The 27,118-nt window shown below is 49.0% G+C and overlaps 3 protein-coding genes across 4 annotated transcripts; 2 read left to right on the top strand and 1 right to left on the bottom strand.

Annotated features, from left to right (window-relative positions):
- The first annotated feature begins 9,538 nt into the window (after nucleotides 1-9,538).
- TM4SF5 (transmembrane 4 L six family member 5) lies at nucleotides 9,539-16,470 on the top strand. The gene is made up of 5 exons (XM_081219181.1): nucleotides 9,539-9,998; nucleotides 15,160-15,240; nucleotides 15,617-15,753; nucleotides 15,987-16,170; nucleotides 16,245-16,470. Exons 1-5 carry the CDS (start codon nucleotides 9,825-9,827, stop codon nucleotides 16,257-16,259), a joined length of 591 nt encoding a protein of 196 aa, XP_081075307.1. The 5' UTR covers nucleotides 9,539-9,824; the 3' UTR covers nucleotides 16,260-16,470.
- Nucleotides 16,471-17,178: 708 nt separating this feature from the next.
- On the bottom strand, nucleotides 17,179-19,750 carry VMO1 (vitelline membrane outer layer 1 homolog). 2 transcript variants are annotated; one of them, XM_081219144.1, is made up of 3 exons: nucleotides 17,999-19,750; nucleotides 17,805-17,920; nucleotides 17,179-17,409 (listed from the first exon to the last, which is right to left on the bottom strand). In XM_081219144.1, the coding sequence occupies exons 1-3, from the start codon at nucleotides 18,182-18,184 to the stop codon at nucleotides 17,247-17,249; spliced, it is 465 nt and encodes a 154-aa protein (XP_081075270.1). In that variant the 5' UTR covers nucleotides 18,185-19,750; the 3' UTR covers nucleotides 17,179-17,246. The 2 variants fall into 2 exon arrangements, with proteins under 2 accessions (XP_081075270.1, XP_081075269.1); XM_081219143.1 differs by having other exon boundaries at nucleotides 17,179-17,544; nucleotides 17,999-19,157.
- A 116-nt stretch (nucleotides 19,751-19,866) lies between these two features.
- Nucleotides 19,867-21,960, top strand: LOC308607233 (glycolipid transfer protein domain-containing protein 2-like). The gene is given in 5 exon segments (XM_081218946.1): nucleotides 19,867-20,591; nucleotides 20,594-20,674; nucleotides 20,677-20,759; nucleotides 21,016-21,182; nucleotides 21,276-21,960. Coding segments are annotated over 5 exon segments (957 nt in total). The 5' UTR covers nucleotides 19,867-20,482; the 3' UTR covers nucleotides 21,793-21,960.
- The last annotated feature ends 5,158 nt before the right edge of the window (nucleotides 21,961-27,118 follow it).

Raw genomic sequence — 27,118 nt, 5'->3', positions numbered from 1 at the left:
CACTTCACCCAGTTTAGGTCCATGACTATAATGATTCCTTCGCACACACTCTAAATGCTCTTGTCCCACCATTTTCCTTGCAAAACTGCAAGAAGGATCAAACCAAACTCCACCAACAATGAGAATTTCCCTGAGCAACTGAGCACGGCTGGGGATAAACAAGTGTGCTGACAAATCTCACTTGGAATGTGTAACAACAAATCACAAGTGGGCTCTTAGGACACCCAACCATCCTATGATTTCTCTGCTCAATACTCTCTTCTGCTCTCTGAAATTCCCCTTCTTGCCTCAGATGGCAACACTGCCTGGCCCCATCCTCAGAACTTCCTCATCTTTCCACCAGTGCTTCTTATGATATCTATTCCCTGCAATTTCCGTTCTTCTGTTTGTTTTTTTGGTCATTCATGTTAAATGCTTTCCTCAAATGTCTGGTCGTCCTTCCTTCTCCGTTCACATCCCAACCACTCCGATGAAGAGTACCCTTGTTGAGATAATGCCAAGCCCAATGGTCAGTATTCACTCTCTTAGCAGCATTTAACAGAGTTGTTAAATGCACTCACTCTTTGAAGCACTGTGTTGGCCTCTGGGACAGCACACTCCCCTGGTTTCCCTCTCCCTTTGCTAGGGTATCCTTGTGCTGGTTTTTCCTCCTCCTGCCTCTCTGTCTGTCCCCTACTCTCCTTTCTCCCTTGCCCTCCACACCTGTCTTCCCCGTGCTTCCTCGTGTTTATTTCGTTTTTAATATTTATTTATTTATTTATTTATTTATTTATTTATTTATTTGACTGCACCCAGTCTTAGTTGCAGCATGTGGGATCTTTAGTTGCGGCATACAAACTCTTAGTTGCGGCCTGTGGGATCTAGTTCCCTGACCAGGGATTGACCCTGGGCCCCCTGCATTGGGAACATGGAGTCTTAGCCACTGTACCCCATAGAAGTCCCTTTTTTTTTTTTAAGTATTTATTTTTGGCCACGCCGTGCAGCACGCGGGATTTTAGTTCCCCGACCAGGGATCGAACCCATGCCCCCTGCAGTGGAAGTGCAGAGTCTTAAACACTGGACCGCCAGGGAAGTGCCTGCTGTGCCCATTCTTTGCAGGCCAAGCCCCTTTCCCCAGGGCCTTTGCACTTACTGTTGCCTTCGCTGGAACACTCTTCCTCCCAAATCCCACTCCCTTCCTGAAGGTCACTGTCTCAGAGAGACCTTCCCTGACCTCGCTAACTAAAATAGCCTGTCAGTCTACCTCCTTATCTTGTTTCCTTTTTCTTCACAACACGTATTTCTCCCCAAAGTTGTACATGTATTGTTGACTTGTTTATTGTCTGCCTCTCCCCAACTGAATCCCCAGCACACTGAACAATATCTGGTACACAGTAAGTACTCAATAACCTTTGTCATATGAAAGAAAGAAAAGGAGAGGGAAGAAAGAGAGAAAGAACAGGTAAGCAAAAAGCCTGAGAAAACAGGTTTCGGTTAAAGCCAGCTGAAACCACCGGCTCCTCCCCTCTGCATATTCCATCAATCATGTTGATGGTGGCACAGCAATGACAAGCACAAGAGTCTGCCAGGCATGAGTACAAGTCCCAGTTTGACTGGTGTCAGCTGTGTGGTTTTAAGCAAGTTACTTAATCTCTCTGAGCCACATACCCCCCTTCGGCAACTTTTTATGAGTGCCTATTTACAACAGAGGCATTATGCCATATCTGTTGTGAGGATTATATAAGATAATTTATGAAATGTCTCTGATACCAATCATAAGTACTCAGTAATCTGGTGTCATTTACACCCATTCTTCAAGTTTTGCCATGATACATTCTCATCTGTTTATAATCATCTGTGTTTGCAATTCAGATATTCTCAGTGATCAAAGAATTATTTAGGACTGTTTTGGTGGGGTTTTTGTTTTGTTTTGTTTTGTTTTTGGCCATGCCACACAGCATGTGGGATCTTAGTTCCCCGACCAAGGATTGAACCCGTGCCCCCTGCAGTGCAAGCGTGGAGTCTTTTTTTTTTTTTGGCTGCGTTGGGTCTTCACTGCTGCGTTCGGGCTTCTCATTGCGGTGGCTTCTCTTGCTGCGGACCACGGGCTCTAGGCCCGCGGGCTTCAGTAGCTGCTGCACGCAGGCTCTGTAGTTGTCGCTCACGGGCTCTAGAGCACAGGTTCAGTAGTTGGGGTGCATGGGCTTAGTTGCTCCGAGGCATGTGGGATCTTCCCAGACCAGGAATTGAACCCTTGTCCCCTGCATTGGCAGGCGGATTCTTAACCACTGCGTCACCAGGGAAGCCCGGAAGCGTGGAGTCAACCACCGGACCACCAGGGAAGTTCCAGGACTGTTTGGGGGTTTCTTCTTTTTTTTTTTTTTTTTTGCAGTTCGCGGGCCTCTCACTGTTGTGGCCTCTCCCGTTGTAGAGCACAGGCTCCAGACGCTCAGGCTCAGCGGCCATGGCTCACGGGCACAGCCGCTCCGTGGCATGTGGGATCTTCCCAGATCAGGGCACGAACCCGTGTCGCCTGCGTTGGCAGGCGGACTCTCAACCACTGCGCCACCAGGGAAGTCCTGTTTGGGGGTTTTTTAACAGTTGGATTTTTTTACTTAAACATTTGTAAATTTCTGGTTTATTGCATTGTGGTTGGAGAAGGTGGCCAATACAATTTCAAGTTTGGGATTATCTGGTATTTCCTTCAGAACTTCATATTTTATCAATATTTATAAATGTTTCATTGACCTTGAAAAATGTGTGTTCTCCATTTATGAGATAAAAGGTTCAAGAAATATCATTTGAAGGCAAGCTCCAGGATGGAGACTTTATCTATTGCTGTATTCCTGGTATCCAGCAAAGGGCATGGTGCACATCAGACACATTCAATAAATATTTGCTGAATGAGTGGCTAATTAATCAATCACCTTATTATCATTTAGATTCTCAATACCTTTGCACCTGTGTGTATTTTTTCTTACTTCATCTGCCAAAGACTGCTGAGTTATGTCACAGTTTCTCACCACTATTATATTTTCTAGTCTAGATATATAGGTATATAGATGTATATATAGTTTTCCAGGGTATTTCTAAGTATTTGGACTTTATATATTTCAATACAATATGATTTCGTGCCTAAAGGTTTATGGCTGTTACATAGTAATTGTAAATATACCCTATATCAATATAAAATTAACACTTAACAAAACATTATCTATATCATATGGTTTAATTTTATTATGCATTTATTATTTGGAATAAGCAAAACATAATAATAAAATTCAAAATGTGCAATAGTACCTTTTCATAAAAGTGAAAAGTAATTTCTCTTTCCCTCTGGTCTCCCATTGCCCTGTTTCCCTCCCCTGAGGCAACTACTGTTAACAGAATTTTGCTGATTAGCCTAATTTGGAAACATTATTTTTTTTCATAGAGGAGTTTAAAATAGTTACATGAATTGTTTTGATCCATATATTTGGCATAATTAGTGATCTTATTTCATGTTTTCTCTTTCTTATGACTCCTTGATGCTTTATATTCTGTTATATGGATTACATTTTCTTTGCTTTTATCTTCTCTGGAGGTTTGGAAGGCATATATCTCATTTTTTATTTCTCTAATGTTTTCCTTTAACATTTCCAAAAGTATTCTTAACTTGTGTTTCTTGACTTGAAGTCAAGAATAAAATAACATGGGAATTCCCTGGCGGTCCAGCGGTTAGGACTCCGTGCTTCCACTGAAAGGTGCACGGGTTCGATCCCTGGTCAGGGAACTAGGATCCCACATGCCACGCGGTGTGGTCAAAAATTAAAAATTAAAATTAATAAAAATTAATTAATTAAAATCAATGAAGTCCAGCTTATCAATTATTTCTTTCATGGATCACGCACAGAAGTTGGTTCTGCCTTTGGACATTTAATTACCTGAACCAATAAATGCTCTTTTTGTTTCAGTAGAGTTGAGTTTCTGTGACCTGATATGTTTCCTTAAAATGGATTCTAGTCATGGCCGGCAATAAATGATTGACATCTTTACTATTGTTAATATAATTTTTAGAATTTACACTATATATTTTCTCTTTAAAAGGATTTTTTGAAACATATTCAGTGTCATAACTGGGTTTATAAATATTATTTACAGGGGCTTCCCTGGTGGCGCAGTGGTTGAGAGTCCATCTGCCAATGGAGGGGATACGGGTTTGTGCCCCGGTCCGGGAGGATCCCACATGCCGCGGAGCGGCTGGGCCCGTGAGCCATGGCCGCTGAGCCTGAGCGTCCGGAGCCTGTGCTCCGCAACGGGAGAGGCCACAACAGTGAGAGGCCCGCATACCAAAAACAAAACAAAACAAAACAAAAAATATTTACAGTCATGCCAAGATTTCCCCATTTTTGGAGTTTTTATTTCACTTCATCTCTTGCTGAGTTAAAATATCTTAAAAAAAAATAAAAAGGAGAAGAAGGAGACATAGTGGAATTTCCAAACCCAAACATTCTCAGAAATGCAGTTCTCTTGCCCTTCACACGCAAGAGGAAACTTGCATACACATACAATAACTGACTCATAGCTTGTGTCATGACTACAGACGTTGCTCCTTTGTCTTCTGGACATTTAATGTTACAGAGATGTCTCAAGCCTGACTGACTTTTGTTCCTTTCTAGGAAGCCTTTTAACTTTGCTGAGCTGTATTCTTTAATTCACATATTTAGTCAGGATGGATCTGGGTTCAGTTCACTTTAATACTTCACCTGGGGTACAGTATGCCCTCTAGCCCACTAACTCAAGTGGAGCCGCACCCTGGGGAAGCCTTCTCGGAGCACAGATTTGTCACCTGTGACGTCACTCCCACCAGCTCTGTTCTTATCTTTGGGAGCAGTTGGTTTCCTTACCTTCCGTCTCTATTCTGCCTCTTATCTTCCCTTGTGCTGTTTTAGTCGCTGGTCCTTTTTTTCTAATCTTTTGGTCCTTTTCCTGTGCATCTTGCTCAAGTTTGTCCTCTGTATCCCTCTTCCGCTTTGCCCCACTTTCAGTCCTGTTCTTTAATGCTTCTCACGTGGACTTTAGCTCTCTTTGTGCATTTTTTGAGTTTCCATGCAATTCTCCTTCTTCCCCAAACATGAACTGGTGCCTTTTCATCTCAGTCTTTCATTCCTTAAAGAACTCTGCTCCTCCTTCTAGTGAAACCCTTCCTGAAAATTCCTTCCAAATCCTACAGTAAATATTTCTCAAGAGTTCTGTTTCTTTCTTTCAGTCTTCAGGACGATGTGCCCTTTCCCTTGTTTTGATAAAGTTTTGAAGAATCCCTATAATGTTTTTAACATTGTTATTCCGTGCATACGGAGTTGTACAAAATGTAATAGAAATGAATACACACCACCCCCCACACACAACTTTCCTTTTTTTTTCTTTATTTATCCTGAAAAGCAGAACCATCTCTCAGACTCAGGACTGATGAACTTGTAGTGAATATGCAGCTTCTCTTGGCCCTACTCCCTGTCCATCAGGACAATGGCTGAATCCCCGCTCCGGGCTTAAGTGGGAAGACCCGAGACATGAGCATCACAGCTGCTCTAGTGGTGCAACGTCACTTCTGGCGACTCAGCACAACCACGCATCCTCTGCCTCACCTCAGACCCAGGTTCCCCACCTCTACTCCCCAGGGCTTGTGCTTCTTCCTCCTGCACTGTTTCTGAATACCTGTTCTCTACACAATTCTCTTCCTATGGCTTCTGCTTATTTATGGATTCAGTTGCCTTGTGGCTTTTGCTCACTTCCTGCTTTCATACTTCTCTCAGTTCCCTCTGGTGACTCTCAGGTTGGGGCCATCCTTCCCTCTGATGACTCTCAGGTTGCCTTCAGTCAACTTTCCCAAGAATGAAGATCCAATTCATTGATCAGTCATCATTCAGTAAGGGTACCCCTCTCTGTTGGGCAGAGTTCTTACCTCAAGCAACCACACAGGTCTCTGGTTTCATGTCTGCTTTTGGGTTGGCTACTCCTTCTTGGATCAATCAGCTGTGGCTTAGATAATGGGGTCTGTGTCAGTCAGCTATTGCTGTGGAACAAAAAAATCCCACGAAGTCTTAGTGGCCTACAAATATCAGCATTTATTTCACTCATACATTGCTTTCACTCAACATTGGTTGAGTGAAACCAGTGTGTGGATTGGTTGGAGGTCAGCTGATGTAGGTTGGGATCTTGTATCTTACCACCTTCCTTTTAACAGTGAGCTAACTCAGGCATGTTCTCCCGAAGCCCATAACTGGGTCTCACGCACGCAACTGTGAATCCCTGTACTCTCCAGCACAAGGCCCTGTCCACAGCAAGGGCTTAATGAATTCACCTCTGTGTCAAAAAAGACTCTTTAGGGAATTCCCTGGCAGCCCAATGGTTAGGACTCTGCGCTTTCACTGCCGAGTGCCTGGGTTCAACCCCTGGTCAGGGAGCTGAGATCCCACAAGACACACTGAAGGGCCAAAAAAACTACAGATTCAGTGCAATCTCTACCAAATTACCAATGGCACTTTTCACAGAACTAGAACAAAAAAAAACTTAACTTTTTTTTTTGAGGTACGCGGGCCTCTCACTGTTGTGGCCTCTCCCGTTGCGGAGCTCAGGCTCCGGAGGCGCAGGCCCAGCGGCCATGGCTCACGGGCCCAGCTGCTCCGCGGCATGTGGGATCTTCCCGGACCGGGGTACGAACCCGTGTCCCCCGCATCGGAAGGCGGACTCTCAACCACTGCGCCACCAGGGAAGCCCCAAAAATCTTACCTTTTGTATGGAGAGACAAAAGACCCCAGATAGCCAAAGCCACAGTAATCAAGACAGTATGGTACTGGCACAAAAACAGAAATATAGATCAACGGAACAGGATAGAAAGCCCAGAGGTAAACCCACGCACATCTGGTCACCTTATCTTTGACAAAGGAGGCAAGAATATATAGTGGAGAAAAGACAGCCTCTTCAATAGGTGGTGCTGGGAAAAATGGACAGATACGTGTAAAAGGATGAAATTAGAACACACCCTAACACCATACACAAAAATAAACTCAAAATGGATTAAAGATCTAAATGTCAGGCCAGACACTATAAAACTCTTAGAGGAAAACATAGGCAGAACACTCTATGACATAAATCACAGCAAGATCCTTTTTGACCCACCTTCTAGAGTAAGGGAAATAAAAACAAAAATAAACACATGGGACCTAATGAAACTTAAAAGCTTCTGTACAGCAAAGGAAACCATAAACAAGACGAAAAGACAACCCTCAGAATGGGAGAAAATATTTTCAAACGAAGCAACCGACAAAGGATTAATCTCCAAAATATACAAGCAGCTCACGCAGCTCGATATCACAAAAACAAGCAACCCAATCCAAAAATGGGCAGAAGACGTAAATAGACATTTCTTCAAAGAAGACATACATATGGCCAACAAATACATGAAAAGGTGCTCAACATCACTAATCATTAGAGAAATGCAAATCAAAACCACAGTGAGGTATCACCTCACACTGGTCAGAATGGCCATCATCAAAAAATCTACAAACAATAAATGCTGGAAAGGGTGTGGAGAAAAGGGAATCCTCCTGCACTGTTGGTGGGAATGTAAATTGATATAGCCACTATGGAGAACAGTATGGAGGTTCCTTAAAAAAGTAAAAATAGAACTACCATATGACCCAGCAATCCCACTACTGGGCATATACCCTGAGAAAACCATAATTCAAAAAGCTACATGTACCACAGTATTCATTGCAGCTCTATTTACAATAGCCAGGACATGGAAGCAACCTAAGTGTCCATCGACAGATGAATGGATAAAGAAGACGTGGCACATATATACAATGGAATATTACTCAGCCATAAAAAGGAACGAAACTGAGTTATTTGTCGTGAGGTGGATGGACCTAGAGTCTGTCATACAGAGTGAAGTAAGTCAGAAAGAGAAAAACAAATACCGTATGCTAATGCATATATATGGAATTTTAAAAAGTGGCACTGATGAACCTAGGGGCAGGGCAGGAAGAAAGATGCAGATGTAGAGAACGGACTTGAGGGCACAGGGTGGGGGAAGGGGAAGCTGGGATGAAGTGAGAGTAGCATCGACGTATATACACGACCACATGTGAAATGGGTGGCTAGTGGGAAGCTGCTGCATCGCACAGGGAGATCAGCTCGATGCTTTGTGACCACCTAGAGGGGTGGGATAGGGAGGGTGGGAGGGAGGGGATATGGGGATAATGGGGATATGTGTATACATAGAGCTGATTCACTCTGTTGTACAGCAGAAACTAACACAACATTGTAAAGCATTTATACTCCAATAAAGATGTGAAAAAAATGCTGTTGTGTGCAGCTCAAAACAGAGGGAGGTTTAAAAAAAACAACAAAGAAAGACTCTTTACCCTGCAGTTGACAGAAACACAACGCAAACTGGTTCACATAATCAAAAGTTTCCAGGGACTGATCAGGCTTCAGGCATAGCTGGATCTACACGTTCACACGATGTCATCAAGACTTAGTCCTATGAATTCCTTAGCAGTCCAGTGGTTAGGACTCTGCGCTTCCACTGCTGAGGGCCCAGCTTCAATTCCTGGTCAGGGAACTAAGATCCCACAAGTGGGGGGCGGGCGTGGGCGGGGGACTTAGTCTCTCTCCATCTCTTGACTGGTCTTTCCTCTGGATTTTCTTCACTCTCCAGAAAGAAGGTGACGATATGCCACCAGCAACTGCAGCAGCGCAACAAAAACAGGAAATCTTTGACCTCAAATTGTCAACAACAAGAACCAGAAATTGGTTCCCACGGGACTGGCTTGGATCACGTGGCCATTGCTGAATCAAACACGGAGGCCAGGGGGATGGATGCTTTAATCAATGAGACCTGGGGCTTCCCCGGTGGCGCAGTGGTTGAGAGTCCGCCTGCCAATGCAGGGGACATGGGTTCGTGCCCCGGTCCGGGAGGATCCCACACGCCGTGGAGCGGCTAGGCCCGTGAGCCATGGCCGCTGGGCCTGCGCCTCCGGAGCCTGTGCTCCACAGCGGGAGAGGCCACAGCAGTGAGAGGCCTGTGTACCGCAAAAAAAAAAAAAAAAGAAAAAAGAAAAAGAGAGACCTCAGTGGTGGTCTCAACAGGAAGATGGTTCAATAAACAGACATTAACAAGAAGAAACAAAAGGATAATGAACCTCCACCACCATCTTTAGTTTCTTTCCAGGAGGAACTCTCCCTATGGGACTAATAGGGCACCATACACTGGCTTAGTGTGTCCTCAGTTACAAATTGTTTCTCACGCTCACCTTGACCCTTTTTCTTTTTTTTTTTGGCCACCCCACGCGGCCTGCAGGATCTTAGTTCCCCAACCAGGGATCGAACCCAGGCCGCAGGCAGTGAGGGTGCCAAGTCCTAATCACTGGACCGCCAGGGAACTCCCTAACCCATTTAATCCTCACCACCTGCCCACGAGCCAAGGGCATACCTTGGCTGTATACCCTCTGTAGAGATGAGGCAACTGAGACAGAGACATTAAGGGACTTGGCTAAGTCACAAAGCAGGGAAGGAGTAGACCTAGGTTCTGTGGAGAGGTGCGTGCAGAAAAAGAGGAAGAACACAAGTAGCCCAGGCAACGTCTCTGTGTGTCAAGCTCCCCCACCTCCTCCACCACATCCTCCCCTTTGCCCGCGTCTCTGCTGCAGCCCCGTGTCTCCTGCCTCCGTCCCTTATCATCAGCTACTGCCAGCTTCACCACACCTCCTCCTCGACCTTTGCTCGGGGCTTGTTTTTCCCTCTGGACCGGGGAACCTCCGGCTCACTTTCACTTGCTGCCTGTCCTTTCCAAGAGCCTCAGCATGTGCACGGGAAAGTGCGCCCGCTTCGTGGGGCTCTCCCTCATCCCCCTCTCCCTGGTCTGCATTGTGGCCAACACCCTCCTGCTAGTGCCCTATGGTCAGACCACCTGGATCAAGGACCACCTCAGCTTGCAAGTCTGGCTCATGGCTGGCTTCATCGGCGGGGGCCTGATGGTGAGAGGGCTGGCCAGGGCACACGGGCCAGGGGGCTGGGCGCCACTCTCCGGCGTCCTGAACAGGAGGGAGAGGGAGTGAGGGAAAAGGATGGCTGCCCGGGAAGGGACGGTGGTGGCTTGGTGGGGACCAGGAGCCCGCCCAGGCTGCCCCCAAACACTGAGCACTCTGTAGGGGAGGTTCTCAGCCCCAGGGTCCTGAGCTGAATGTCTGAGGGGGATGAGAAGGAAGGAGTCTTACTGCTCGAAACTCTTCCCTCCTGGGTAGGGAGTATGTCCTACCAGCCCCTCGCCATCCCCACTGCTGAGCAGATGCCGGGAACACCTCATTACAGGGGTTGAGGCAGAAGGAACAGCTGTTTCCATGGGAGGTTATCAGGTTAAGATAATAATGGGCTTCCTGCGGGTGTGGTTTACAGTGACAGTATCTGGAGCCAGGGAGTGATGTCGCAGATCAGTCTTTCTACCTATCAGCTCAGTGTCACCTCCCCCACTTCCATGTCCCTTCACTCTCCACCCAGGTTTCTGGATGCCCAGTGTGCTGGGCAGTAAGGATAAACTCAGAACCCGGGTCAGTATGGTGGAGAAGGGGTCCCCGTGGCTTCCTGGAGACTAGGATCTGTCAGGAGAAGTTGGGGAAGGGGAGACACAGACCTCCTGGACTTCCTAACCCCCATTCACCGCCCCCTCCCCATTCAGGGAACTTTTTTGTTGTTTTGTTTGTTTGTGCACCGCGTGGCATGCGGGTTCTTGGTTCTCCCACAAGGGATTGACACCGTGCCCACTGTCTTAACCACTGGACTGCCAGGAAAGTCCCCAGGGGAACTTTCTGGAAGGTCAAGCGAATTTAACATCTTTATGGCATGAAGATAAAAGATCTACCCTGCACGCACGGTTCCCCACTTCTCAGGATGGCTGACTGATGAAATTCTCCGGGGGACGCCTCACCTTTGTCTCTTTCACTGGCCACAAGTCTGTTAGCTAATGGGGACACCTCTTCTCCTTTACCCAACAATCCCCTTACCCATCCAGGTCGTCCCTCCCCCTCCCCCTCCCCCTCCCCCTCCCCCATGGATGTATGGCTGTTGGACTCCAGGCCATATCTCTGACCTCAACCCTCTCTGAGACGTCACACTCCTACCAGCCCCACCCTCCCCACCGCTGTCACATCACACCCCTCCTCCAGCCCAAACCACCACCACCTCCCCACGATCTTACTTGCCTGCTTCGGGGAGACCCCCAAGGATGCCCCCCCAACATGCTCATTCCCAGCTGCCCCCCGGCCTCCATGCTCTCAGCCACCCTGGAGAAGGTTCTCAAGTGTATTCACAGTCAATGCTATGCCACAGGGACACAGGCGAGGGCCCTGCACTCCCTGAAGCCGGTGTTTCTGCTGGAGAGACACACAGTATCAAGGAAGCAAAACTGTACACCCCACAGGAGGAAGGGCTGCCTGTTTCATTGGCTGCTGTGTGCCAGGCGCCTAGGCCTGGATTAACAGGCACTGGATTAATAGTGAATGAACAAAGTAAACAGACGAGCGAGATGATCTCAGATAAAAGTAGGGACCATCAAGAAAACAAAGCAGGATGCTGTGTAAAGAGCTCCTGAGGCAAGGTGGGGGGCCACATTTTATAGCATTTTCAAGGAAGGCCTTGGTGAGGTGACTTCTGAACTGAGACCCAAAAGACAAAAAGAAGGAATCAGCATGGCAGACAGGTGAGTACAAAGTGTAAGGCAGGAAGAGGCCTGCACGTCTCAGGGCTGGAGAGGCCGCCAGTGCAGCTGAGGTTTGAGGAAGTGAAATCGGAGGAGGGCAGAGGCCAGAGCACCTACACCCTTGAAAGGCACAGTGAGGAATTTGAATTTTATTATAAGTGCACAGAAAACTATTGAAGGACTTTTTACCTTTTTAAAAAGTCATACAGACAAATGCCCAGATCCTTAATCTACAGCTCAGTGAATTTTTATAAAGGGAACACACCCATGTTCTGGGCACTCAGATCAAGATGTGGGTCATTACAAGAACCCCAGACATGCCTCCCACCAGGCCCTACCCCACACCAACAAGGGCCCCACTATCCTGACTTCTATCCCAGAGGTTAGTTTTGTCTGTTTAGCACTTTATATAAATGGAATCATACAGAATGGACACTTTTGTTCTGGCTTCTTGAGGTCAACATTATGTTTGTAAGTTTCACCCATATTGTTACACAGTGCTGTAGTTTATTATTTCTAATATTTACACAGTTATTTCCATTGTGTAAGTATTACTACAATTTATTTAAACATTCTACTGTTGATGGACATTTGGATAGTTCCCAACTTGGGTTTATTCTAAATAATGCTCTATAAACATTCCTGTAAATGTCTTTAGGTGAATGTACGTTTGCATTTCTGTTGGATAGATACCTAGGAGTAAAACTGCTGATTCTTAAGGTATGCAAATGTTCAGTGCTAACAGATATTACCAAAGAGTTGTCTGAAGTACTTACGCCAATTGTATTCCCACCAGCAGAGGATGAGAGTTCTAGTTGCTCCATATCCCGCTGGATATGGCTGGCTGTTGGGTGGTGAGTAAACAATAGGAGATCAGCACTGGATGCAGAAAGAACAGACTGAGGTCACTACAGTTGTCCAGGGGAGATGATAGTGGCTTAGATGAGGCCAGTGGCCATGGAGATGGAGAAAATTAAACAGACTCGAGCTATAAACTCAGTGCTTCCTCCTGCCTTTTCAATTACTCTTCTCTTTTCAATGAGACGAGATAGCAGAGAGCAAGACAGACGAGTTCAGACAACAAAAGGAAACACTGTGGCTAGAAAAGTAAAAATCAGGGACTTCCCTGGTGGTCCCGTGGCTAAGACTCTGTGCTCCCAATGCAGGGGGCCCAGGTTCCATCCCTGGACGGGGAACTAAGATCCCACATGCTGCAACTAAAGATCCTGCGTGCTGCAACTAAGATCTGGTGCAGCCAAATAAATAAGTAAATATTTTTTTTAAAATCACAAACAGGGCTTCCCTGGTGGCGCAGTGGTTAAGAATCCGCCTGCCAATGCAGGGGACACAATGCAGGGTTCGATCCCTGGTCCAGGAAGATCCCACATGCTGCAGAACAACTAAGCCCTGTACGCCACAACTACTGAGCCTGTGCTCTAGAGCCCGTGAGCCACAACTACTGAGCCCGCGTGCTGCAACTACTGAAGCCCACGTGCCTAGAGCCCGTGCTCCTCAACAAGAAAAGCCACCGCAGTAAGAAGCCTGCGCACCTCAACAAAGAGTAACCCCCACTCGTGGCAACTAGAGAAACCCTGTGCGCAGGAACAAAGACCCAACACAGCCAAAAATAAATAAATAAATTTATGAAGAAAACCACACAAACAGAGAGGTTGTTTGAAATTGGTAAATCCAAATTCCAGGTGTCTTTGGATCCAGGAGCTTCTGAGTAAGTGATGTAAACAGAAAGGCTAAGCAAGGGGGCCAGCATTAGCCCTAGACCTGCCATGAGACATGGAAGAGGGAAGAGTGTCTGGTGGAAAGTTCATTCAACTCTGCAGGTGTTTCTGTAAGGTCACCGTGGATGATATAATGGAACTAAAACTCTCAGCCCCTCCTTTGGAGAAGATCAAAATGCCGCCCTGTTGGTGTGTGCCAGACAAGGAAGACAGGGAGGCACAGATGCAGACAGCTGTGGAATTCCAGAGATGGGAAGACAGGCAAAGAACCTGGTCTGGTGCAACAAAGTTAAGGCTGGAGCCAAAAGTGAGATGCCTCGAACACCTTCCTAGAGTTCAGTCTTTTTGTTTTTGTTTTTGTTTTTGCGGTATGCGGGCCTCTCACTGTTGTGGCCTCTCCCGTTGTGGAGCACAGGCTCCGGACGCGCAGGCTCAGCAGCCATGGCTCACGGGCCCAGCCGCTCCGCGGCATGTGGGATCCTCCCGGACCGGGGCACGAACCCGTGTCCCCTGCATCGGCAGGCGGACTCTCAACCACTGTGCCACCAGGAAAGCCCCTGGAGTTCAGTCTTCATGGGCTACTCTTTGAGGAGACCCTAAAGGATTGGATCAGGGAAAAGACCAGTTGAAAGCTAAGTTTAATCTGGCGGTAGCAATGTAGAATGGAATGTAAGTTGGCACAGGGTAAGAGATACAAAAATCTAGTAGGAAGGCTGACCACATCCTTCTCATGGGAGGTGATTGGGGATTGACCGTGGGGAAGAAAAATGGACTGACAGATTCAAGAGCCATTGAAGGAAAAGTCCCAAAGACTTGACGTCTGGCTAGGTGTGAAGGACTCAAGTTTTTAGGCCGGGGTGACCTGCAGGATATTTCCACTGATGGAGACAAGAAAGTCAAAGGGAGATGAATTAGGGGGAGGAAATTGTGAGATTAGTATGAGGCTGGATGAACTTAAGCTAAAACCAAGACATTCAAACGAACATACCCTTCAGGCAGTTAGATTTGAATTTGGAGGCATCAATTTAGGAGACAACAATTGTTAGAGGGAGCAGCTGATGCCCTGGAAGGGGATGGGCTCTCTGAGGAGGGCCACGGGAGAAAGAAAGACAAAGAGGATCAAGCTGTATCTTGGGGATTCCTACCCTTCCCGTCAGAGTCTTACATGCTCCTCCACCCTCCACCATAATCCCAGTTCGCCAGGCATTCCAACACCACTATTCCTTCCTGCTGCTGAGGGACTCTATAGTTATTGACCATTTACTCTGAGCAAGTCTTGACATCAAGGCAACCTGTTATTTCATTAAATCCTGAGAACAGCCCATTTTACAGAGGACAAAACTGAGACCCAGAGAGATGAATCAATTCACGGAGTGTGAAGTGAGCACAAGGTTGGCATTAAACCCAGGCCTCCTGACTCCCATTCAGTTGGGCACCTACTATATGCTGAGATTTATGGGGGATATAATGATATCACGCCCTATCCTCCTGGAGGCTACAATCTGGACAGAGATAAGTAGACACATAAATATAGATAAATTTAAAGCAGAGCCCCACAGTGCTCCAGGAGAAGTAGAGATAAGGTCTCCCTATAGTCCAAATGGCTGAAGGCATCACAGGAAGCTTACCTCGTCACAATACAGGGTAAGCACTGATCCAAGTTGGGGACCTGGGTGACTCGCTATCACATCGACTCTGATCCCACAGGTACTGTGTCCAGGAATTTCCGCCGTCCGAGCAGGGGGCAAAGGCTGTTGTGGTGCAGGCTGCTGTGGGAATCGCTGCAGGGTAAGATGCAAGTTAAGACGGCACTCAGCATAGGTCTTTGAATCTGTCTTCGAAGAATCACACCTAAACCCCTCCACAGAATTCCCAGCTTCACGAGCTCCTCTGCAGAGTCCTAGGCTCCATCTTACCGCTCCCTCGCACCAGCAAATCTTAGGCTTCAGTGGGCCTGACCAGCGGGAACTACAATCCCCATGAACCTCCGCGGCCACTGGCTCTTAGAATTATCCGAACTCCAAGCCCTGGAGTTTGACGGGAAATGTATTTTTAACGAGACTGGCTAGAGCTCGGTAACAAAGGGCGGGGGGAGCTAGGCGCGCTTTGCCCACGAGTGGGGCGGGGACGGCCCAACTCACCTCTCCTCGCACTCTGTATCCAGATGCTACGATCGGTCTTCTGCTCGGCGTTCGGGATGCTTGGTGCCATCTACTGCCTCTCGGTATCAGGAGCCGGGCTCCGAAATGGACCACAATGCTTAATCAACGGCTCCTGGGCATACCACTTCCAACAGACCGCGTAAGGCTCAGCCTGTATTCGCGCCCCCGCCCCCATTCTCTGCTACTGCCCACCTGCCTTTCCCACGTGGACCGAGAAACCTAGGTGGGACTCGGCTTCGAGACAGCTTCCTCCACGTGGGCCGAACGAGTCCTTCGCATATACCCCTCGGCGCCTGCGCGGGGCGGGGAGCCCCGAGGTGGGGCGCGCTCCGCGTGACCTCCTTCTCTCACGTGACCCTGCCCCGCCCGCAGAGGCTCCTACCTGCTCAACCGCACTCAGTGGAGCTCGTGCGTGGAGCCGCCTGGTGTAGTCTACTGGAACGTGACGCTCTTCTCGCTGCTGGTGGCCGCCTCGTGCCTGGAGATTTTGCTGTGTGGGGTGCAGCTGGTGAACGCGTCCATTGGTGTCTTCTGCGGCGATTGTCGGAAGAAGGAGGTGGGACTGTGTGGGATGGAGCTGTCGAGGAAATCTATTTGCTCCCTGACTAAGTCCTCACTTTTTTTCCGCAGGGCGCCCCTCACTGAGGCTCCACGGACCTGGTCCGTCGCTCCTGGACACCCGCCTGCCCCCCCCCGCCCTGGAATAAACTATTTAGAGCTCTCTTCCGCGTCTCAGATTGTGCCCTTTACAAGGAGTGTCCGAAGGTCTCCATATACACCGTGGCTTGGGGCTCTCGTGTTTGGGACCCTTGCACCCCGCTTGTTATTTCCTTAATAAATAGTTATTGAACTATTAGTGCACAAGTGTAAACAAGACAGGCAAGTTCTGTGCTCTTAAAGAATTTAACATTCCAGGGGTAGAAGATGGGCAATTTTTAAAAGAGGCAATAGATTATTTTAATTGGTGATAAGCACTTTTTAAAAACACGGAGGTAGTGGGATAGATATTGACTGATGGATGGACTTTTTTAATAAGATAAAGTCCAAGAAAGAGAAATTGGAGCTGAGATCTGGTGGATGGGCTAACCATCTGGACAGTTGGGGGATTCCAGGCAGAGAGGGCAGCAAGGACGAAGACCCTCAATGGGACTCAGTATACAGAAAAGCCACTGTTTGAGTTTTGGCGCAGGGGGGAAGGAAAACTATGGAAACGACATCTTAGCCTCCTAAGTTCTAGAAAATGAAACCTTAAGACGATATAGCATTGTCACCTCCTAATTTGGTAGAAGTTTCTTGATCTGGGGTCACTGGTGGTTCAGAAAGGAAACAACCTGGTCTCTTAATGGGGACGAGGTGTCTGCAGAGGCTCACAGAAAGGCAGGGACTTCCTTAACTTGTACGCAAAATTGTGTTTAAGTGTGTCTTTTCTGAACTATGGGTCAGTAACTTACAGTAGCTTGCCGTGGACTCCTGAGAACAAATCCTAATTGGGCCTGGCCCGATGCTAGGTTAGGAGGAAGATGGGGCTACGCAGTTTCCCACCCCTAAAACAAGCGACACCAAAGCCAAGACAGAGAAGCTTTAATAGCGGAGGTGGGACTAGGCTTGGGCTGGGAGAGGGCGGCGATGGTGTCAACTGCGGCAGCAGAAAAAGCGCGCGTCGTTAACAGCGGTGTCATCGAGGAAGCCTCTAGGCTGCTCGATCTTGGTCTGCAAGCCGCACACTCCTTTAGGGCAAGGCTCACTCCAGTTTCCAAAGTCTCCCCAGGACAGACCGGGCCCCTGCAGCTCCGTGCTGTCGGAGCAGCGGAAGCGCACGTTGTTCGCAGCCGTGTTGTCCCAGGGGGTCACGGGGGCCTCCACGCGAAGCGAGAAAGCCACCAGGAAGCCGCCGCCGGGACACCACAGCGGCTCACTCCACGCGCCCCACCTGCGAGGGAAGCAGAGACGCGCGGTCTCCGCGGGCGCCCCCCACCCACCTCCAGCCGGACCCAGGCCTCGGGGCTTCCCAGTCAGGTGCTCCAGTCACCTGACCTCCACTGTGGTGGGGAGCTGGCAGTCTCCCACCCGCTTCCCAGGTCTAAACCTCCCCACAGCGCTGGAGGAACCTGCCTGTCGGTAGGGGATGCGTGTAATGGAGAGTAAGGGGCATACCCCGACCCTAGGGGATCCTCGGCCCTTGCCCCTCACCTTCCAGACTGGGACTCCACCACATGCGTGTTGAGCTCCGCATTCCCGCGCGCGCAGTGCAGCCGGATTCCGTTCAGAGCCGTGTCGTCGTCAGGAATGCCTTGGGGGGGCTCCACCTGGGCGGCGGAGGACGAGTCAGAAGACTGCCATCCTCTGCTTGGGGTCCCCACCGAGACCTAGGCCTGAGCCCCTACCTTGAGCGAGAACCCGCTGGCGAAGAATCCGTCAGGACACATCTCTGGCCAGGCCCAGTCGCCCCAGGGCCCCCCGTTGGTTACCTCGATGACCAATGTGTAGCCGCTTGACGCATCTGCTCTTGCACGCCCGAAGCACGTCGCCCACAGCAGCAGAAGCAGCTTGGCTCCCGCACCCCGCTCCATCCCGCAGCCTCTGTGAGCCCAGGCCCTTTGTGCAGGTGTATACCACCTTTGCCCTAAGAGGGCTCCGATTGCGGAAGGGCCACCTGGATTAAGTGACACTCAAAACTAATCCGTTCCGGAAGCCTACAAACTTGTTTCTCAGCTCAGGGAGACTGACACTCCCAGCGCCAGAGGGGGAGGGGCAGCAAGAACCCACGGGTTTAAATAACCACCAACCCACCGAATGTTTACAGACTATAGGCCACGAATCGTGGTTAGCGTTTTGCTGGCATGTTTTATTTAATCCACACAACAATTTTAGGAGGTGAGAATTACGATTCCTATTCTGCCAGTGAGGGAACTAGGGCTGCGAAATTGCAAGCGACTTGCCTAAGGTCACAGCAAGCCAGGGAACATTCCAGCACTAGGAAATGGGGAACCCACGGCTAGGGATGGAAGTGATGGTTCCAGAATCCCACTGGACAGGGACCCCAGGGACCTCCAGGATGTGAGGGAGCATCGGAGTGAGACAGAGTAAGAATCCATGAACTGTGAGAGCTGGGAAGCATCTTGTGAGTGACTGGGGCCCCGACTCCTTGAGAATATGGGACATCCCTTCCCCTCAAAAGAAAATGTACACAGAGACAGGAACAGTTTTAAAAAGTTTATGGACGGAACTGAGAACAGGAGAGCGATTTCTTTCATTGCTTCCTGTAGCCTTTCCCTCAATGTTTTTCCCCCTGTGACCACCAGGGGGACTCCTAATTAAAAAAAAAAAATTTTGTTGTGGGGAGTACCACCCCTGATTTGCCTGCCCTGCATACACATTCCTTTGTCTATTCAATATTACTTATTTAAAAATAATGTTTTGGCCCAGGCAATATTCTAAATGCTAAATAGAGCAGCCACCAAGAAAAGGCCCCTGTCTTCATCAGAGCTCACATTCCAGTGGGGGAGACAGATGATAAATTCTCCAATGGACCCTGAGCTCTGTGAAGGCACATTTGTCTTCATGGGGCCTAGTACAGGGCCTGGCATGTGGAGGTAGTTAATAAAGGTTGGTTTGATGAATGACTGAGGAATCAATTTGGAGATTAAAAAATGTAAACTACAAAAATATAAAAGGTGACAGCCTAAACTATATAATTGAGACCTCAGGCATCCAGATTAAGATAAGGTCCCCTGGGCTTCACTCATGGTGCAGTGGTTGAGAATCCGCCTGCCAATGCAGGGGACACGGGTTCGAGCCCTGGTCCGGGAAGATCCCACATGCCGCGGAGCAACTAAGCCTGTGTGCCACAACTACTGAGCCTGCACTCTAGAGCCCGCGAGCCACAACTACTGAGCCCTCGTGCCACAACTACTGTAGCCCGCGCGCCTAGAGCCCGTGCTCCACAACAAGAGAAGCCACCACAATGAGAAGCCCACGTGCCGCAACGAAGAGTAGCACTGGCTCACTGCAACTAGAGAAAGCCCGCGTGCAGCAACGAAGACCCAACGCAGCCAAAAAATAAATTAATTAATAAAATAAAAATAATAAGATAAGGTCCCTTGGGGACAGGATAGAGAATTTAGAAGTGGGTGTTCTCTGAATCCCAGGTGCCCCATGCTTGAACTTAAAAGGCAAGATTTATGGGCTTCCCTGGTGGCGCAGTGGTTGAGAGTCCGCCTGCCGATGCAGGGGACATGGGTTCGTGCCCCAGTCCGGGAAGATCCCACATGCCGTGGCTTGGCTAGGCTCGTGAGCCATGGCCACTGGGCCTGCGCGTCCAGAGCCTGTGCCCTGCAACGGGAGAGGCCACAACAATGAGAGGCCCGCGTACCACAAAAAAATAAATAAATAAAAGGTAAGATTTATGGAGCAGTTGTAGTAAGCTTTTCCATTTACAGTGTTTGCACATACAGTATCATTTAATCCTCACATGAAGCCTGCAAAAGAACATATTATTATCCTCAATGTACAGTGGAAGGAACTCAGGCCCAGAGTCAACTTAGGGTCCACCACTGCTCAGTGGGGGAACTGGTTCTGACCTCAGCCTCTCCTCACAATACCCAGGCTTCCTCTTACTACAACCTGGCCTTACAGGAAAGGGAAATGTACTGACGTGTCACTGCTACTGAATCCCCCAAATCCTCTTCATCCAGTCCTTCTCTCCTCAGATGCTGCCCTCTGGGGCAAAGGGCACAGGAGAGGGGGACTTAGTAGGTTAATTATTAACCCTTTGTGCCTCAGGCACTGCGGCTTCTCTCCCCTCCTGGAGGCGAAGGGACAAGGCCTGGCGAGGGGCTGGTGAGGGGGCGGTGGTCCCTGCAGCAGCCATGCGGGTCGCACTGCCTCAGCCGGTCCCTCGGCGCTGGTTGCGCAGTGCGATTCCTCTTGCTGTCTTCACACTACTGCTTGTTTATCTCCGGGATCGGAGCCTCCGTGAGTACCCCTTCCCTCACCTGCTCTGGGAGGAACCGGGGAATCCAGGCCCTTGAGACCTAAGGTCTCTCCTCAAGCCCTCGCTGCTCTCTTTCACTTCCCTCAGGTGCCCTCTCAGGCTGCAGCTCTGGGGCCCAGTCCTGCATTGCCAGGGAACCGCCTCCTTTCCAGGTATGCTCCCGGAAGGGCTGGGACTGGGAACTCCAGGTAGGACCCTGAGCAGGGGGAAGTGGACCAGGCTGAGGATCTGATGAAGGGCAGGCCCTCCTCCTCCTCTCCCTTCTCCCGTCAGAAGCTGAGAATACAGCAAGAGGGACACCATCTAGATCTTAGGAATAATTTCTTCAGAACCCAACTGGGCTGTTTGGCGAACCCAGCAAGCTAGGGATTCTGCTCCCACTCCTTTCCCCTCCTATCTCACCCCCAGGTCCCGCAACAGTCGGGACCCTTGGAGGCCCCGGAATGGGAAGAGCCTCCGTGTCTGGGCCCTCAGGGGATGCTGGGCCGCATGATGAGGCCGTTCCGCGCCAGTCTGAACTCGGAAAGGGATGTGGAGTTGTCGCAGTACCTGGCAGGATGGAGGGAGCTAGTCCGGTGAGTGGTGCCCCCCCCATCCAGTCCCCGCCTCTTTGTGGCTCCATCGCCCTCTCTCATACCTTCCTACCCTTCCCACCATCACACACACAGGTTCCTAACTCCCCTCGGCTCCATCTTCGCGTTTGCCACAAGTGAGGCCTCCGCCAAAGTGACAGCCCTCGAGGCTCTGGTGCGCGGCCCAGAGGCCGCGCACTACAAGTCGCTGGCGACCATGGTGGCATGGGAGCGGCCCGGGATCGCCCCACGACTCTCGGCCGAGTCCCCGGGCTCACTGACGATGCTCTTACTGCACCGTGCGCTACGCTGGTCCCAGCTCTGCCTCCACCGGGTGGCGACCGGGATGCTCGGAGGCCCGGACGCTGGCGCTCAGTGCAGCGACGCCTACGGCACGGCCCTGGCTCCGCACCACCCCTGGATCGTCCGTCAGGCCGCCCACCTCGCATTCCTCGCCTTCCCGGGTCGCGGCCGCTTGCTCGAGCTGGCGTGTCCGGGTTCCAAAGAGGCGGAGGCGCGGAACGCGCTGGTCCGGGCCGCGGGCACCCTAGAGGACGTCTACAACCGTACTCAGGGATTGCTGGCCGACGGCGGCCTGCTCGAGCTGGCCTGACGCCTACCGGCCGGAGGAACTAAGCGCCCTGGGGAGGGGTCGGTGCAGCTCCAGGTTGAGCCCTTGGCCCCGCCTCCCGGTGCCGGGGGCGTGGTCGCATATACTCCGCTTCCTTGGTGACGTCACCACCCCTGGAGGCTTACCTCGTTAGGGGTGCGTTTTTTAGACCCTGCCTCTATCCTCAATCTCCGGGAGAAGGGAGGAGCTGTGGGGAATAAAAAGTATTCTTTGGGACTTCCCTGGTGGCAGTGGTTGAGGATCCGCCTGCCAATGCAGGGGACCCGGGTTTGAGCCCTGGTCCGGGAAGATCCCACATGCAGTGGAGCAACTAAGCCCGCGAGCCACAACTACTGAGCCTGTGCTCTAGAGCAGCGAACCACGACTGCTGAGCCCACAGGCCTAGAGCCCTTGCTCGGCCACAAGGGAAGCCACCGCAGTGAGAAGCCTGCACGGCAAGGAAGAGTAGCCCCTGCTCGCCGCAAGTAGAGAAAAGCCCGTGCACAGCAATGAAGACCCAATGCAGCCTAAAATAAATAAATAAATTTATTTATTTATTTTTTAAAAAGTATTCTTTGGTAGCCGTCGATTAAGGGCGTTTTGTGTGATGACAGCAGGCGCTTAAGGGAAACAGGAAAAAATAGATGCGGGAAGATGTGTCATCCCTGTTTCCGGCCGCCGAGAGACTCACGCTACCCCTGGCCTATGTCAACCACTCCTACAGCTTCAGTTGCCAACTACATGCCAAGTCTCCAGACCAGACCTGTCCCCTGAGCTGCAGCCCCCATAAAGCGAACTCTTTCCTGGACACCTCCACAGACACCACAAATGCAACACATCCAACACGAATCCAGTCACCGCCTCCCAGAACTGCACCTCTTCTTGTGTTTCCTATCTCAATAAATGACACCCTTTCCTGACAACTACCTAAGGCTAAAACCTGTGCGTCTTGCCTCACGCCAAGCAGGTGCTCAGCTCAGTAATGTATGTTTATTAAATGACTCCACTCCCACAATAGTAAACAAAGTTACACACTGATAATTCCCAAATTATAACTCCAACCCACTTTCCCCTGGACTCCAGAATACTATATATCCCTTCCTTATTCCACATCTCCACTTGGATTTCAACCAGAGATAGCAAACTTAACAAGTCCAAAACTGAGCTTCCGATATTCCCTCCTCCCAAAATACCCCACAGTCCTCGCTAGCTCAGTAAACGACAATTGCACTCTTCCAGGTCCTTAAGCCAAAACCCTTGCAGTCATCCTGACTCTTCGGTTTCTCTTTCATCTTACCCACCTCCAAGCAGTCAGAATCTATTTCTCACTGTCTCCACTGCTACCAACCTTGTCAAGTCAACTTCATCTATCACCTGGATTATTGCAATAGCCTCCTAATGGTTTCTCTCTCCCAGACTTTGCGTCCCTACGGTGTATTTTCAATAGAGGAGCCAAAGCGATCTTTAAAATTTAAAGCATATCATGTCACTTCCCTGCTCAAAACTTTCCAATGGCTTCCAATTGCAGGAAATTTTCTGGATCGTATTTTCGGTTGAGAATGATGAAAAGCTTCTCAAAGGCCCTATGTTATCTGATTGCACTAGCCAAACTGACCTCATCAACATTCATTGAACATGTCAGGCATGATCCTGCCTCATGACTTTGCACTTGCTCTTCCCTCTGTCCAAATGCTTCTCCCCAAAATATACAAATGACTTCCCTCCTTCCTTCTGGTCTTTTTTTAAATGTCTCTCCAGTGAGACCTTCCCTGATTATTCTTTCTAAAATTTCAACACACACACACACACACACATCTTCCTATCTGCCTTCCTTGCTTTTTCTTCTCAGTATGATTCACTATTTAACATGCTGTATATTGCACTTATTTTTTTGTCTCCCTTTATACATGTAAGTTCCATGGGGCTAGGAATTTCTGTCTACTTTGTTCCCTGATGTACTTCCAGTGCTTCAAACTGTGCCTGGCACCTAGTAGACATTCAACAGCTTTTGTTGAATGAATGTAGGAGCACTAAAAGTAGTTCAGATGGCTGGAGACAAGAGTGTCAAAAAGAAAAGAGGGGATTGCACAACAAGGTAAATGCACTTCATGCTACTGAATTGTACACCAAAAGTGGTTAAAATGCTAAATTTTATGTTATTTATATTTTATTACAATAAAAAATTTAGTAGTAAATAAGAGATGTGATTCCAGACAGGTGGGCAGGAGTGAGTACATAAAGGGCCTTATAAACTATGTTATAGAGACAGCACTTTAGCTTGAGAGTTAATTTTAAGTGGGGGATTGTCTGGATCATATTTTCAATTCAGAACACCAGCTCCAGGGACTCTCTGGTGGTCCAGTGGTTAAGAATCCATCTTGCAATGGAGGGGACGCTGGTTCAATCCCTGGTCAGCGAACTAAGATCCCACATGCCTCAGGGCAACTAAGACCACGTGCTGCAACTACAGAGCCCACCCGCCACAACTAATGAGCCCTCGTGCTCTGGAATCCATGCATTCTGGAGCCTGCACACCACAACTAGAGAGAAGACCACGCACCACAACAAAAGATCCTGAGTGACACAACTAAGACATTACGTGGCAAACATATAAATAAATAAATACTTAAAAAAAAAAAACCACCAGCTCCAGCTGCAGTATGTAGAAATAGTATGGCACGTTCATAGGAGGACTACTCCACACAGTAACAGCAAAATACACATTCTTCTCAAGTGCACATGCAACATTCTCCAGGATGGACCATAGGGTAGGCCACAAAAAGTCTCAATTAATTTAAAAATGTTGAAGTCACAAAATATTCTCCAACGAAACTGGAGTGAAATTAGAAATCAATAGCAAAAGGGAATTTGGAAAATACACAACTATGTGGGAAGTAAAAAACACACTCCTGGGCTTCCCTGGTGGCGCAGTGGTTGAGAGTCCGCCTGCCAATGCAGGGGACATGGGTTCGTGCCACGGTCCGTGTGCAGCGGCTGTACCCGTGAGCCATGGCCGCTGAGCCTGCGCGTGCGGAGCCTGTGCTCCGCAACGGGAGAGGCCACAACAGTGAGAGGCCCGCGAACTGCAAAAAAAAAAAAAAAAAAGGAAAAAACCCCCAAACAGTCCTGGAACTTCCCTGGTGGTCCAGTGGTTGACTCCACGCTTCCGGGCTTCCCTGGTGACGCAGTGGTTAAGAATCCGCCTGCCAATGCAGGGGACACGGGTTCAATTCCTGGTCTGGGAAGATCCCACATGCCTCGGAGCAACTAAGCCCGTGCGCCCCAACTACTGAACCTGTGCTCTAGAGCCCGTGAGCGACAACTACAGAGCCTGCGTGCAGCAGCTACTGAAGCCCGCGGGCCTAGAGCCCGTGGTCCGCAGCAAGAGAAGCCACCGCAATGAGAAGCCCGAACGCAGCAGTGAAGACCCAACGCAGCCGAAAAAAAAAAAGACTCCACGCTTGCACTGCAGGGGGCACGGGTTCAATCCTTGGTCGGGGAACTAAGATCCCACATGCTGTGTGGCATGGCCAAAAACAAAACAAAACAAAACAAAAACCCCACCAAAACAGTCCTAAATAATTCTTTGATCACTGAGAATATCTGAATTGCAAACACAGATGATTATAAACAGATGAGAATGTATCATGGCAAAACTTGAAGAATGGGTGTAAATGACACCAGATTACTGAGTACTTATGATTGGTATCAGAGACATTTCATAAATTATCTTATATAATCCTCACAACAGATATGGCATAATGCCTCTGTTGTAAATAGGCACTCATAAAAAGTTGCCGAAGGGGGGTATGTGGCTCAGAGAGATTAAGTAACTTGCTTAAAACCACACAGCTGACACCAGTCAAACTGGGACTTGTACTCATGCCTGGCAGACTCTTGTGCTTGTCATTGCTGTGCCACCATCAACATGATTGATGGAATATGCAGAGGGGAGGAGCCGGTGGTTTCAGCTGGCTTTAACCGAAACCTGTTTTCTCAGGCTTTTTGCTTACCTGTTCTTTCTCTCTTTCTTCCCTCTCCTTTTCTTTCTTTCATATGACAAAGGTTATTGAGTACTTACTGTGTACCAGATATTGTTCAGTGTGCTGGGGATTCAGTTGGGGAGAGGCAGACAATAAACAAGTCAACAATACATGTACAACTTTGGGGAGAAATACGTGTTGTGAAGAAAAAGGAAACAAGATAAGGAGGTAGACTGACAGGCTATTTTAGTTAGCGAGGTCAGGGAAGGTCTCTCTGAGACAGTGACCTTCAGGAAGGGAGTGGGATTTGGGAGGAAGAGTGTTCCAGCGAAGGCAACAGTAAGTGCAAAGGCCCTGGGGAAAGGGGCTTGGCCTGCAAAGAATGGGCACAGCAGGCACTTCCCTGGCGGTCCAGTGTTTAAGACTCTGCACTTCCACTGCAGGGGGCATGGGTTCGATCCCTGGTCAGGGGACTAAAATCCCGCGTGCTGCACGGCGTGGCCAAAAATAAATACTTAAAAAAAAAAAAGGGACTTCTCTGGGGTACAGTGGCTAAGACTCCACGTTCCCAATGCAGGGGGCCCAGGGTCAATCCCTGGTCAGGGAACTAGATCCCACAGGCCGCAACTAAGAGTTTGTATGCCGCAACTAAAGATCCCACATGCTGCAACTAAGACTGGGTGCAGCCAAATAAATAAATAAATAAATAAATAAATAAATAAATAAATAAATATTAAAAACGAAATAAACACGAGGAAGCACGGGGAAGACAGGTGTGGAGGGCAAGGGAGAAAGGAGAGTAGGGGACAGACAGAGAGGCAGGAGGAGGAAAAACCAGCACAAGGATACCCTAGCAAAGGGAGAGGGAAACCAGGGGAGTGTGCTGTCCCAGAGGCCAACACAGTGCTTCAAAGAGTGAGTGCATTTAACAACTCTGTTAAATGCTGCTAAGAGAGTGAATACTGACCATTGGGCTAGGCATTATCTCAACAAGGGTACTCTTCATCGGAGTGGTTGGGATGTGAACGGAGAAGGAAGGATGACCAGACATTTGAGGAATGCATTTAACATGAATGACCAAAAAAACAAACACAAGAACGGAAATTGCAGGGAATAGATATCATAAGAAGCACTGGTGGAAAGATGAGGAAGTTCTGAGGATGGGGCCAGGCAGTGTTGCCATCTGAGGCAAGAAGGGGAATTTCAGAGAGCAGAAGAGAGTATTGAGCAGAGAAATCATAGGATGGTTGGGTGTCCTAAGAGCCCACTTGTGATTTGTTGTTACACATTCCAAGTGAGATTTGTCAGCACACTTGTTTATCCCCAGCCGTGCTCAGTTGCTCAGG

Source organism: Mesoplodon bidens, assembly GCF_964165515.1.
Source record: "Mesoplodon bidens genome assembly, chromosome: 19".
NCBI classification, from domain to species: Eukaryota; Metazoa; Chordata; class Mammalia; order Artiodactyla; family Ziphiidae; genus Mesoplodon; species Mesoplodon bidens.
The sequence above is the reverse complement of the archived record's forward strand: the minus strand, read 5'-3'. Positions and strand labels throughout refer to the sequence as shown.